The following is a 15,753-nucleotide window of genomic DNA, read 5'->3' as shown; positions in this document are numbered from 1 at the left end:
TTCTCTTGCTGCTCGAACAGCGTCGCCTACAAACCTGCGTAAATATGTATGAAGATGTATGCGCGTGCATACATATCGACGCAGATTTTTGCGAGTCACGGAAAAATATTTTAGACAAATATTGTAAATCGACAACGGCTATGTTGCCACTTTTGTCACTTCTTTCTGTGAAGAATCATCAGAAAGTTGTTCAATTTATGATTTTTAGCTTTTGCCATCGTAGCGAAAAGACGCTTGTAGTCGAAGACATGCTCGGGGAGATGTTACGGCGTCTGTTTTTATGAATGAAGCGAGGTCGCTTGTGGAATTTGCGCCTGCGTTTATGAATGAAATCGTTTTTGTTGTAAAATTTACTACATTTGAGCTTCGCCAATTCGGCTGCCATATTGGCTTGCCATGCTTATGCTATTTAGGCAATTGTTGTTTTTGTAGAACAATGCTTCAATTTTTGTTGATGACATATTCATATGTATGTGTACGCATATGTATGTATGTTTGTATGCTTGTGAATTATTTGTTTGGAAGTGTATACAAATACATATATGTATGTACATATACATACAGAAGTATATATGAATGTATGAACATGCAGCTCAATGCGCGCACATGTAATATGTGTATTGATAAGTGATAAAATCATGATTTGAATTTCTGAATGCGCACATGCGTATACATGCAATCAAATGGGCAGATAATAAGATTAATATGATAGACAATATATTTATATATACATATGTATATGCATTGTTGTGATAAATTCAATTTCTATTACTAAGAAACATAATACAAAAATATTTATTAGTATAGTATATTATGTAAAAATCAAATTAAATTATTAAATATATGTACAAGTCTAAATTGACTGTAAATAGTACTAGAATGCATGCATTCATACAAAATTATACTCATATCATAATTATTACATGCCAATATGTAAATGCCGACGGCAAAACGCAAAAGCATACATATTTGCATACATTGCGAAAGCAAAAATTGAACCCTGAAAATATCACAATGCTGTTGTTGGGAGTATCATAAGGAGCATGCATACATATTTATATCTCTTCATATTCTTGAGTATGTGTGAGATCTGTATTTGTACACATTTTTCGCTGTTAAAAATGGAATATCAAAGAACTTATTTTCTTCAATATTCCCTGATTGCGCATACATGCTATGGCATCATAAGCCGTACGTATTTATTTCTCTTCATATTCTCTGTTTGAGTATGTGGAGAACTGTTAAAAATGTTAACATTTCACAGCGTGAATTCTGTATTTGTGTGGTGAGATTCCGTGTCGCAAATTTATCAAATGTTCGCTGTCGAACCTGCACCTTCTCTATGTTTTAAGTTCTCTGATTGAACAATAATCTTTCGGTGGAAAAATCACGTCAATCAATCTACCGCCTAAGTCACGAACATACTCAGATTCGTATAAAAATATATTTATAAGTACATACATACATATACATATGTATAACACAATCATTTACGTATTATTTCTGTTTACGCTGTAAATTATTAAAAATAAATAAATTGAACTAATACCAGATAAGAGAAAATGTTTCCAACTCATTATTCAAATATTGCTAGTTCATACATCCGTACATATGCAAAGAAATTATTTGCAATGTAGATATCCATAAGCATACATTATGTTAGCTGTTTTCGATTCACCAAATTTTAATACTCTTGCAACCAGTTGCTACAGAGTATTATACTTTTGTTTTTGTTCACCTAACGGTTGTACGTATCACCTAAAACTAAGCGAGATAGATATAGTGTTGTATATACATATGTATGTACATATATAAAAGTACAAAAGAAATTTCGAATTCGTAGATGGGCGTAATCGGATCACTGCCACGCCCACAAATCGAAATTAACCAAAAACACATAAAGTGCCATAAACAAGCACTAAATTAAGATATAAAGCTGTAACAGAGGATCGCAGTAGTCAGGTGCACCTGGGCGCAAAAATTTATATACATACATATGTATATATAGTATGTACATACATATGTACATATCTCCTAAAGCACTTAAGCTACAACAACCAAACTTGCTGAGCACAAATCCTGTAAGAACTTCTACCCACAGTGTGAGAATCGGAGGATAACCCCGCACACTCCCCATATAACGGTACCGTTAAAAACTACTAGAAGCGCAATAAATCAATAACTAAATACACCAGAGACACTAAATTTTATCTGCGAGAGGGTATGAGAGAGCTTTATAGGAGCTGGAGTGAAAATTGGACGATGAGCACCCTCCAGTAGACAAAAGTAATCAAGAAGTGATTCATATAACGGGATAAAACATTGCGCAAATAATGCCTTTAGGGTATGTTCAAGACCATAGGTAGTGAATTTTTGGAACCCGGTACCTATTGTTGACTTTTGATCGAAAATATGGGTCAAGGCGTGAGATATATAATTAAAATTAAACGATTATCCTTCTCTGATAATGGTATGTCTGTATGTCAACAATTGGTTGATTTAGTACCTTGGTACCCCATATACTTAATATAAAAATTTTCGAATTACGGCGAGACTTTGTACCGCATATATCGGCCAATACGTAAGTTATCTCAACGAAAATGAGAGAGCGTGTTTCACTGATAACGAGTTGCTTGGATTTCGATGCTCAGGTTGAAATTTTGCACCATAAAGTATTTGCCTGGCTTTGATTCTTGTAAATTGCAAGAATATAAAATGTTCGGTTGCACCCTAACTTAGCCCTTCCTTACTTGTTTTTCACTATCTTTGCGCGCTGCTCTCTTGTCAAAGGAATAAAGCATGTATAAAATAACAACAAAGTTTTTGAGTTGAATGGATACAAAAGAGAATACCGATATAGTGGTATAGCCGAATCTTCATTGCTAGCATGTTTTGTTTTACACCTTTTAGACAAGTTTACTTATGTATGTATGTATGTATATGTAAATATTTATATTGAGTTTTTAGTCTTAAGCCTTGAAATAAATTTTGACATAACGGTTGTTTGTAAGTCTCAAACTAATGCAGATAGATGTAGGATTATATCATATAAATTGCGACCCTGTGTCTTGACATTTTTCGCCTAAGAAAGCTATAACGATCAATCCACGTTCTAACGCCCTTCTACATAATTATATCCGATTATTCCATACTTATACTATATTTGGCAATAGTACCTTCTGTTCAGTTTTGGAAGTACCAATCACATGTCCACATGTGTATTTATGTTTGAAAATTAATGCAGATAAATACATACATATACATACATATGTACGTATTTATACAAATTTTATGATTGCGGATTTGTAATTAACCAACAAGCACGAAAGTCAAAGATAGTGGAACCGTATGCAGGTAGTTTTAAATATAAAAACTTCAACACACTAATAAAAAAATTATGGTTTTCCAAGTACTACATATGAATGTATGTACATATATATTAATTGGCCGCCACGCGCTACAACGTAATTTCTTATTGATAACACTGGCATGTGCCTTAAAGTCAATACATACTGTATATTTAAATGTACATACATACTTAAGTATATGTACAATGTATTGTGCTCTATGTTGTATAGGTTATTTATTTGTAATTTGTATAATCGACTTTTATATGTGTAGTTTTATTTCGTTTCATTTTACGAATATTTGGACTTTGTCCGTCGTAGTCATTCCAGTTTCAACCACCCTCATTTAAGTCAGATAAGCGAATCACCTTTTGGAATTTATTTTCAAATTTCTATATAATGTTGTGTTAAGTATGTCTGTGTTTCCTTTTCCTATGGCATTGTACATTATTTGTGTATTCGTATTTCTAAGGAAAGATGGTAACGTCCGATCTCAATCCTAAAAGGAATTCTGAAACTTTTCCGCAAATGGGGTTTTGACTAGTTACGCGAATTAACAGAACTATTGCATTACTATTAAGGGTAGAGATTTTTGATTGGGCGAGCAATTTGTCAATTTTCGAATGCTATTGGCTGAGGAAAATATGGAACACACAAGTTTTTTTCTGAAAATGGATAATATCGAATAAATCCACGCCTAATACCCATATAATATAATTTCAAATTCCATTTGATTCTTACGTTTACAAGTCAACAAACAACGCAGTAATCGGATTAAAACTTTGTACAAAATAATCGAAATCGGATCAAAACTTATCAAGTTCGCAGATACTTATTACATAAGTATGTATCTTAGACTGAGTGCCTATGGCTTTCATTTTACCAAAAATAACGGTAATAAGCGATAGTGTTCTGTGGGCGTGGTAACCCCTCTTGGGTGTCAAGGAACATTTGAAACAGTTTCATAATAATACAATATCAATTTTTACTCAATTTAACATTTGTGTGGTCCAACGTCCATATACATACATACATATGTAGATAAGTTAAGCAACTGTCTGGGACGCCAGAATTTTAGACGGTATTTGCTTATAAAACAATTTATAGTATAACTTCATTTGTTTCATTTGACATTTTTGCATTTTAATACAAATTATAAACAACAACGGGAGCATTATTTTTTTTTTTATAGGAGCACCTAGCGCTTATTGTTGTCCTGCGTGTTTCCGGCTTAGCTTTAAAGTTTATAGCATTCATAATCACTTTTGTCGAGCACAAGAGAAGTTTTGTTTTAAACTTAAGTTTCTTTGATCATTAGTACAGTGCTTCCCACGCCCCACTAAAGCCCAATATAACAAAATTTATTTTATATTTAATCTGAATAATACCACCATAATACCCTTAATTGGGAAGGTGCCGCAGCCCAGCTGGTTGATGTCCTCGTTAGAGTGAAGGCTGACATCACCGACGTCCAAGAAATGCGATGAACAGGACTGAGACGAGTCGGTCCTTGTGGCATTTACTACAGTGGCCATATAAAGGAGCGCAAATTTAGTGTGGGATTCGTGGTGGGAGAGAAACTCCGTCGCCGAGTACTGTCATTCACCCTCGTGAATGAACGTCTAGTCACAATTCGCATTAAAGCGAACTTCTTCAACATATCGCTGATCTGCGCCCACGCGCCGACGGAGAAGAAGGATGATGTGACCAAAGATGCCTTCATGAGTGTTTGGAGCGCACCTATGAGAGCTGCCCCGCCACGATATCAAAATCGTGCTTGGTGACTTTAACGCCAGGGTGGGCAAAGAAGGTATCTTTGGCACTACGGTCGCTAAACTTCATCCTTCACGACGAAACATCCCAAATTGGTTGAGGCTGATCGACTTCACCGGGGCCCGAAATAAGGTTATCTGTAGTACTAGATTCCAGCATAAGAAAATTCATCAAGCCACCTGGCTGTCTCCGGATCGAAAAACCATCAACCAGATCGATCATGTTGTGATAGACGGAAGACATGTCCCCAGTGTTTTAGATGTGTGTGCGCTCCGAGATCCTAACATCGACTCGGACCACTGTCTTGTTGCACCCAAAATTCACAACACAAGGAAGGTTCGACGTCGAGAAGCTGCAATCACAGCAGATAGCCCAACGATTTTCTACTCGACTTGCAATCCTGCTCTCTGAGAGCACTCGTCAACAACTCGGTACAAGGGAATAGTGGGACGGCATTCCAAGCTCCTTACATACAGCTGCAACCGAAACCAATGGTTTTCGGAAAATGCAAAAGAACAGCTGGTACGACGAGGAGTGCCGTGTTGCAGCGGAGAGAAAACAGGCTGCCTACCTCGCAACGTTACGATCGACCACAACACGTGCGGGATGGGATAGATACCGAGGGATGAAGAGGGAAGCGAGACGCATTTGCAGACAGAAAAAAAAGAACGCCAGGAGAAATCGAACCCGATTCCCCACTCGATGACGATGGAGCAAATGTTCCAAACGCCCGACCATGAAGAAGTTCGAATAGCAATTACCCGTCTGAGGAACAACAAAGCAGCGGGATCGATGGATTACCGGCCGAGCTATTCAAACACGTCGGCGAAGAACTGGCAAGGAGCATGATCCGGATTCTTTGTAAAATATGGTCGGACGAAAGCTTGCCCAAAGATTGGAATTTAAGGGTGCTCTGCCCAATCCACAAAAAGAGAGACCCCACAATCTGCGCCAACTACCGTGAGATAAGCCTCCTCAACATCGCGTATAAGGTTCTATTGAGCGTATTGTGTGAAAGATTAAAGCCCACCGTCAACAAACTGATTGGACCTTATCAGAGTGGATTTAGACCTGGTACATCCCAAAGATTGGAATTTAAGGGTGCTCTGCCCAATCCACAAAAAGAGAGACCCCACAATCTGCGCCAACTACCGTGAGATAAGCCTCCTCAACATCGCGTATAAGGTTCTATTGAGCGTATTGTGTGAAAGATTAAAGCCCACCGTCAACAAACTGATTGGACCTTATCAGTGTGGCTTTAGACCTGGTACATCAACAACCAACCAAATATTCACCATGCGCCAAATCTTGGAAAATACCCGTGAAAGGAGAATCAACACACACCACCTCTTCGTCGATTTCAAAGCGGCTTTCGACAGCACGTAAAGGAGCTGCCTCTATGCCGCGAAGAACCTCTCCGAGCCGTTCGATGCCAAACGAGGTTTCAGACAAGGCAACTCCCTATCGTGCGACTTCTTCAACCTGCTTCTGGAGAAAATAGTTCAAGCTGCAGAACTAAACAGAGAAGGTATCATCTTTTATAAGAGTGTACAGCTGCTGGCGTAAGCCGACGATATTGATATCATAGGCCTCAACACCCGCGCCGTTAGTTCTGCTTTCTCCAGACTGGACAAGGAAGCACTCACGATTTGGCTCTCACGTCGCTGTTGATAGTCATAACTTTGAAGTCGTAGATAATTTCGTCTATCTTGGAACCAGTGTAAACACCACCAACAATGTCAGCCTAGAAATCCAACGCAGGATAACTCTTGCCAACAGGTGCTACTTCGGACTAAGTAGGCAATTGAGAAGTAAAGTCCTCTCTCGACGAACAAAAACCAAACTCTATAAGACACTCATAATTCCCGTCCTGCTATATGGTGCAGAGGTTTGGAAGATGATAACAAGTGATGAGTCGACGTTGCGGGTTTTCGAGAGAAAGATTCTGCGAAAGATTTATTGTCCTTTGCGCGTTGGCTACGGCGAATATCGCATTCGATGGAACGATTAGCTGGCTAGGTCATGTTGTCCGAATGAACGAAAACACTCCAGCCCTGAAAGTACTCGCCGGGGGAAGCAGAGGGTGAGGAAGACCTCCACTCCGTTGGAAGGACCAGGTGGAGAAGGACCTGGCTTCGCTTGGAATATCCAATTGGCGCCACATAGCGAAAAGAAGAAATGGATCAAATTGGCCAAAAAATGTGTGGATTGTGGAATCAAGCTGAGCGACATTATGTGTTTTCGATACGTTTTCATTGACTATTCACAAATTTATTTGTTTGTTTACAATTCGAGTTTCGTTTATTTGAAAAATTCGTTTAATCCGTTCAGGAATCCCGGTTAATTTGACAATCAATTAGAAAATATTATATGTGCATTATAAGTAATTTTTTAGTAATGATATCTAAATAATGTCTTTAACTTTAAACGGAAAAGTATAAGGAATAAAACAAGACCATGCACTTATATTTAGAGATCATCTTATCTTCTTATATTTATGTACTTATACATATAAAAATGAATCGCAAAATGTGTTGCTAATCGCATAACTCAACAACGCCTGGACCAATCTTGCCAATTATTTTTTTAAAATGTTCTTTGAGGTTTAAGAATGGTTTTTACGGCAAGAAAAGTTCGAATAATTGCCGGAAAACGCCTAAAAACAGCCCTTTTTTCCCATACAAACGTTATATAAAAACAAGTAAGGAAGGGCTAAGTTCGGGTGTCACCGAACATTTTATACTCTCGCATGATAAAGTGATAATCGAGATTTCATTATACGTCATTTACATATTTTTCAAATACCGTATTTTTGTAAAGTTTTATTCCGCTAACATCATTGGTTCCTAATGTATACTCGTATATTATACAGAGAAGGCATCAGATGGAAGAAGGCGTGGTTGTGAACCGATTTCACCCATATTTCGTACATGCCATCAGGGTGTTAAGAGAATATTATGTACCGAATTTCATTGAAATCGGTAGAGTAGTTCCTGAGATATGGTTTTTGGTCCATAAGTGGGCGAGGCCACACCCATTTTCAATTTTTAAAAAACGCCTGGGTGCAGCTTCCTTTTTTTACTTCTTCCGTAAAATTTAGTGTTTCTGACGTTTTTTGTTAGTCGGTTAACGCACTTTTAGTGATTTTCAACATAACCTATGTATGGGAGGTGGGCGTGGTTATTATCCGATTTCTTCCATTTTTAAACTGTATATGGAAATGCCTGAAGGAAACGACTCTATAGAGTTTGGTTGACATAGTTATAGTAGTTTCCGAGATATGTACAAAAAACTTAGTAGGGGCGGGGCCACGCCCACTTTTCCAAAAAAATTACGTCGAAGTATGCCCCTCTCTAATGCGATCCTTTGTGCCAAATTTCACTTTAATATCTTTTTTTATGGCTTAGTTATGACACTTTATAGGTTTTCGGTTTCCGCCATTTTGTGGGTGTGGCAGTGGGCCGATTTTGCCCATCTTCGAACTTAGCCTTCTTATGGAGCCAAGGAATACGTGTACCAAGTTTCATCATGATATCTTAATTTTTACTCAAGTTACAGCTTGTACGGACGGACGGACAGACAGACATCCGGATTTCAACTCTACTCGTCACCCTGATCACTTTGGTATATTTAACCCTATATCTGACTCTTTTAGTTTTAGGACTTACAAACAACCGTTATGTGAACAAAACTATAATACTCTCCTTAGCAACTTTGTTGCGAGAGTATAAAAATGAATGTTTGTTTGTTGGTAACGCTAAGAGAACGGCTGCACCAATCTTGATGAAATTTTCTGAAGTTATTCGATGTGGATCGGGGATGGTTTAAAAATAAAAATACCGCATTTTTTTTGAAGAAAAGTCGGAAAATTGGAAAATTCCAAAAAGTAACTTTTTTCAGTATAAATTTTTTTTTTCCAATTTTTGTTTGTTTTGTTTTTTATTATTTTGATTTTTAAATTATTTGAATCGTTCAATTTCGGCCGCTTGCTTTTTGATTCCGGCTATTGAAAAGAAAAATTATTGAAAATTATTCAGTAAACACTTTATGTGTGTTTCACACAAACTGATCAATTACATATTGAAATTTGTTACGAAGCCACGAAGAGGTCGCGCTAATATCGGTCGGCGTTCTTTTCGTCACGATGTCACAGTACGACTTTTCAAACAACAGCTACAATGTTTGATGGACTTTATCTTGAAATGAAGGATGTATTCTGTTGAGTAGCAAAAAAGAGGTTTGCCGCACCCACACATTCTTCTTTGGATGGGGATGGTGGAGTAACCAATCAAATTGATGAAATCATATCCGCGAAAATGCCTCATCCAGAGATAGATCCAGAATTATACGAAGTGGTGAGTGGAAATGATGAATAGCCACTGTATCGGCGTCGCTCAGCAGACAACAATGGCAGAACATTTAGCATGCAATTTGGAGGCGTGAATATCGAAGTTGACAACACATGGATCGTACCATATTCGCCACTGTTGTCTAATTCACATTCAAAACTCATGACAATGTTGAGAATTGGAGTTTGGTGAAATCGATCAGCAAGTATCAAATGGGTCGATACGTGAACTTTACTTTTGCAATTCATGAAAGTTTTCCGACTGTTGTGCGCCTTGCGGTTCAATTTCATTTGAGGCATTGCATATTGTGAATGGTGCAGTGTGTGCAACTTTTTGAGAAGCATGCCAGCAATTGCAATTGCTGAAACATGATAATAACTAGAAACAAACGATGGACAATGCGGTAGCTACTTCGCATGCCACTGAAGTTCGCACACTTCTCGCGAAGATCATTTCGACAAATCAGCCTTCAAATTCGCGTCAATTATGGGATACGAAAAAAATTACATTGCCGAAGAAATTTTATATCGTATTCGCTAAGAATTGGAAATGGGCAAATTCCGGTTGAGTCTTCCAGTGCTTTGATATCAATTTCACCTGCCTTTTGTCAATTCACTTCAACGAAAGATTAACACATCACGAATTTTTATCGGAACATTGGCCAAATTATCTCAACTGCGATTAGTTTCCAAAATACCGATGTTAATGATGACTTAAGGGGTCCCGGTGGTCTAGAATTTTCAATAAATCGATTTCTTTTTTTGATAGTTCGTAAGTATAGTCCTTTAACACACGTTATTTTAGCTTCTACAACCGTTTTAGCAGGTAGCGCGCGGTCTCCAAAATATAGACACTCTAAACTTTAAACTCATTTATCTCAAAACTACTTTTTTCGGCGTGCCGTTGATGAAAAAAAAACTATCCATCCGAATCACTTGAAATTTTAATATGGTGTTTATAAGATCCATATCTATCGCTGGGACTACGATCAAATTTTAATCTTAAGAACTTCGATTTTTTTCGATCTAAAACTGGTCCAAAAATAGCTGTTTTCAGAATCTGAACTTCAAAAGCGCCAAATTTTTTTAATTTTCAATTTTTTTTGGTTGTATTCCCAGCGATAGCTGCACTCCTACTGGTTAATAATTTATTTGGTTTTTATGTTTCAGATGTTCAGAAGAGTAAAAATCAACAACGGCACCGGGAGTCATCTTTTAAGATAGCTTTTTTTCACGCCATTTTTAATATTGTTAAAAAAATTTTTTATTTAATAAAAAAATATTTTTGTACTTTTCATAAGTGTATAAATAAACTGTAAAAATTTTAAATTGATTGCTCTTTTTTTAAACCTTAAAAAAAAATCCAGAAAACACTCTTAATTTGAGGGTTCTAGACCACCGTAACCCCTTAAACAGCAAGATTCAAAGTCAAATTCCAGTTGGCTTGCGCTCATACATATCGATCGATCATCTTGACAATGAAGACGAAGCCGTGAATTATCCAGTGGAATTTCTATATTCTTTAGAGAGGCTTGATAAGCCGCAGCATCATTTGCGTCTCAAAGTTGGATCTATCACTATTATGTTTCACAATCTTCATGCGCCGAAACTATTTAATGGAACCTGACCGATTGTGACGCAGTTATCGAATGCAAGGGGACAGCGATTTCAGTTCAGACGTATTCAGTTTCCAAGGAAAATACATATATGTACATATCTTTTACAAATTATGCGGAGAAAAAATTAACCGGACTCAATGACTCTTAAGTGATTCAAATAAGCGGGAAAATACGTTAACCGTAACGGTGACCAATTAAGTGGGGAATACTGTATTTGTGCATGGAATGACACAAGCATATATTAAATGACAATTAAGGGATGCCAAAATATGTATGTATGTCTCTCAATAATAGTAGATACCGATTAAAATAAGTGGAATGTGAGTTTTCAAGTAGTCTTCTGCAAAAACTGGTTTTCAATGTGCATTCGTTTGACCAAAAACTTGATCAAAACACAAGTTTTGGGGCGAAAACTATTTTTTTTTAAGAAAACATGTTTTTAATGTCGGTCCGAACATAGTAACCGTTATGTGAACAAGACTATTACACTCTGTAGCAACATATTGCAAAAGTTCGAGTTTTAGGTATGATTTGGGGGCTAGAATTATTATTGATCCGATTTTATTTACATACGTAAGATAACATCCATACTATGCAAACATATATGTAAGTATACATATGTATATACATATATGTATGTATGCAGATATGTTGGCGCGTATAACAGGCAAAATAAAATAACGAACATACATTTCTTGTTATTCTTAGAACATTAGTATATTGTTGCTATTATGGCTTTACGTAGTTTTAATACGTACACATGGTTTTTGTGTACATACATACATACTTGTGAATTTATGTTTGGGTTTATGTGAATTCAAAAACAAGTTTTGTTTTGGGGGCCCGGCTTGCAGACTTAAGGTTATCAGCAGTTGGGCGACGATTATTTGCACATATATACATACATATGTACATACATACATAAATATATACACGATAAGAAATAAAGACGTCGTATTTATTGCAATCAGAAATCATTCCCTTAGCAGTTGTAGGCGAACAAGAACAAGTTTCAGACGGAATTTACACAAAAAGAAACTACAATTGAATTGAACCTTGAACCAACGCAAAGTAAATAACATATTTATAAGCCGAATTATCTTTTATTACGTCTATTTTTGTATTCTGTTTTCGTTCTTTTCTAAAGTTTTAAGAAAGGAAAATATATCTATTACATACATCTATATTTAAATAGTAATAAAAGTTGTCAGATCTAACCTTTTATCTTTAATGTAACGTTAATTCTGCAATATTTTATCGAAAAAAGATTCCATTGTAATCAATGCGTAGGAGTTTGTTAAGAATTCAATGAAATCTAAATAAGCGGACACTGGCGAAACCATTCTTTCTATCCGATTAATAGAATTGTCCGCTTTATAGATTGTGCTAACAAAACATTTATTATTTATTTGAATCTTTTTTTACTTCTTTTTGCTTTAGAAGTTCAGATTGGAAAACTGACTCAATACGTTTCAGTTGGTCAAAGACATGGAATTTATTTTTTTGCAAGTGTTTTATTTAGCCTATAGCTTCAGCCCTCATTTACTAATATCAGATTTTCGAACATCCGGCTGATATGGCATGTTAGTACATACTTAGTAATATGTGGGGCTGTGTTAGCGCAGGGCTGCACCCCAAGTGCTGCTCGTTTGCTTGAGCATCTTTTATACATACATATGTATATAGGCAAACGGCAAAGTTCTACCTCAAAAAGTTGGGTATATGGAACTATTTTCAGTGAAACTAGGAAAATGGACGTAGAATAACGTAGTACATATATTTTAAAATATCAATACTATTGGAGTGCTAAGATTTCCGATTATATTTGGCCTTATTAACTTTCTATAATCAAAACAGGACTCACAATATGTCTAATATTTTAATAATAGCAAGCTAGAAAATCTTCCTCCATACTCCAAATGAGAACATACGACCAGTTTTGTCATTCCCCTTTTCATAATTTTTGGTTTTTTTATTTGGTAAAGGCTTATAGCGGATAATACCTCTCTTTTGTTTCTTTCAAATTTTGCTTCGTATATAAAGTGACTTGGTTTTAAATGATTGTTAGGACGTATCCTTAAAATTGCATGTTTTGATATACTTTATTCATTCTAATTAAGTCATTATAACTACGCTTACCTACAACTCTTGTCCTGTAAAGTTTAGTACTTATATATATAACTTTAGATATGTATACATATATGTATATATATATATATATATATATTAAAATATATTTATTTTCAGCTGGAAGCTATTAAACACACCAAAAGTGTTCTACTTAATTTCGCCCGTTGCCTCAAGACGTGCATTGTCTGTGCAGTATGGCAATTACGGTCTTCTCACAGCTGGTGCCAAAGCTTACTTGAATAAATGCGTTCATTTATGTCAACCAGATCACATACATATATGTGATGGAAGTGAAGATGAGAGCAAGGTATTGCAAGAATTGATGCTGAAGCAGGGGACCATAACTCCGCTTAAGAAATACAATAACTGCTGGCTTGCCCGAACTAATCCGGCAGACGTTGCTCGCGTTGAATCCAAAACGTTTATATGTACTGATCGCAAGGAACAAGCTGTACCCGTCACTCCAATTTCTACCGTTGGCGCACTTGGCAACTGGATTTCGCAAGCTGATATGGAGCAAGCTGTTCAAGAGAGGTTTCCTCAGTGTATGAGAGGCCGAACAATGTATGTGATTCCATTTTCAATGGGCCCTGTGGGATCTCAGCTATCAAAGATTGGCATTGAAGTTACCGATTCCCCTTATGTTGTAGAATCAATGAAGATTATGACTCGTGTTGGAAATCAAGTCCTAGAAAAATTACAAAGCAAGGGTAATGAGTTTGTGAAATGTTTACATTCAGTGGGTACCCCGAAAGACGGAATAATTACGGTACCTTCTTGGCCATGTGATCCTGAACGCACAATCATTCTTCATAAGCCTGATACCAACGAGATCTTGTCTTATGGGTCCGGATATGGTGGTAATTCTTTACTAGGTAAAAAGTGCTTTGCATTGCGTATTGGTAGCACTATTGCGAAACGCGAAGGTTGGTTGGCCGAACATATGCTTATATTAGGTATCACGAATCCGAAGGGCAAAAAGATATATATCGCAGCTGCGTTTCCATCAGCTTGTGGTAAAACAAATCTAGCTATGATGACTCCAACACTGCCAGGTTACAAAGTGGAGTGTGTCGGTGATGATATAGCCTGGATGAAATTCGATAGCGAAGGTGTGCTGCGAGCAATAAATCCCGAAAATGGCTTCTTTGGGGTTGCCCCAGGTACTTCCATGTCAACAAATCCTATTGCAATGAAGACCATTTTTAATAACACTATTTTTACAAATGTGGCATCTACTTCGGACTGTGGGGTTTACTGGGAGGGAATGGAAGAGACAAATATTAATAATGTTATAGTAACCGATTGGATGGGTAAGCTATGGTCTAACCAATCCGATAAACCAGCAGCGCATCCAAATTCTCGTTTTTGTACACCCGCTATTCAGTGCCCCATTATTGATCCATCCTGGGAAGATCCACAAGGTGTACCTATAAGCGCAATCCTATTCGGTGGTCGTCGCCCAAAAGGTGTTCCACTAGTATACGAGGCCCGTAGTTGGGCACACGGTGTATTCATAGGTGCAGCAATGCGCAGTGAAGCCACAGCAGCCGCCGAGCATAAAGAAAAAGTAATAATGCATGATCCATTTGCAATGCGTCCTTTCTTTGGTTACAACTTTGGGGATTATCTCAAGCACTGGCTGAGTATGGAAAAAAGAGGAAGAGTACCGAAAGTTTTTCATGTTAACTGGTTTCGTAAAAGTACAGATGGAAAATTTTTATGGCCAGGTTTTGGTGATAACTGTCGTGTTTTGGACTGGATTTTCAGACGTGTGCATGAGGATAGTTGCTTTGTAGACAGTCCTATTGGTTATTTGCCTAGCGAAGGTGGGCTGAATATAACAGGACTACAACCAACAGTCAACCTAAATGAACTTTTTGACGTACCTATTGGCTTCTGGCAAAAAGAAGTCAATGAAATTGAACAGTACTTTAAAATGCAAGTAGGTGAGTTTCTACCAAAATCAATATCCCAGCAATTGAATGAATTAAAGAAGCGCTTAAATAAATGATAATGCCAGAATAAATGATACGTTTTATTAATTAGTAAGTTAATTGTTTATTAACCAACGAGAAAGAAGAGTTAGGATTAAGTGCATGCGAAAATTATTTACTCTTGAAAATATAAAAAATGTCACCCATGCAAAAATATTTAGACTCGGTTCAGCCCATTCCACAGTACCCAGGTCCGAACTAATGATTTTCTACCTTTTAAGGGTTCCCCCGAACCTATGACTAACTTTAAACTGAAAAAAATATATATTATTTGAATATATTTTCAAGAAACTGTCCAGATTTTCATTATTCTGGTTGACTTTATACAATATACAATATATGTATACATACATATGTAAATCAGTGCCTAATATACATACATATCTTAGCAAAATTAATTGGAACGTGCCATATACTGTTGGTTGCTGTTAAAGGTAGAGTGCGTTCATTTTGTGTAGGAACTTTTATTGGGAAAAAATTTGGTAATTATAGAAATCATATAGTTTTGTGATAGCTGACTTTTATTCAATACTTGCTCC

General features: G+C 36.7%; 1 protein-coding gene across 1 annotated transcript in view; it reads left to right on the top strand.

Moving 5' to 3' along the window:
- Positions 1-15,246, top strand: part of LOC120770005 (phosphoenolpyruvate carboxykinase [GTP]-like) — a 43,602-nt gene extending 28,356 nt beyond the window's left edge. Inside the window, exon 2 of the mRNA XM_040097097.1 lies at positions 13,335-15,246. Within this exon, the coding sequence (XP_039953031.1) occupies positions 13,335-15,231 (1,897 nt within the window). The 3' untranslated portion in view covers positions 15,232-15,246. The remainder of the gene's footprint in view (positions 1-13,334) is intronic.
- Positions 15,247-15,753: the final 507 nt, after the last annotated feature.

This window comes from Bactrocera tryoni, chromosome 3 (assembly GCF_016617805.1).
Source record: "Bactrocera tryoni isolate S06 chromosome 3, CSIRO_BtryS06_freeze2, whole genome shotgun sequence".
In the NCBI taxonomy this organism is placed as follows: Eukaryota; Metazoa; Arthropoda; class Insecta; order Diptera; family Tephritidae; genus Bactrocera; species Bactrocera tryoni.
The sequence above is the reverse complement of the archived record's forward strand: the minus strand, read 5'-3'. Positions and strand labels throughout refer to the sequence as shown.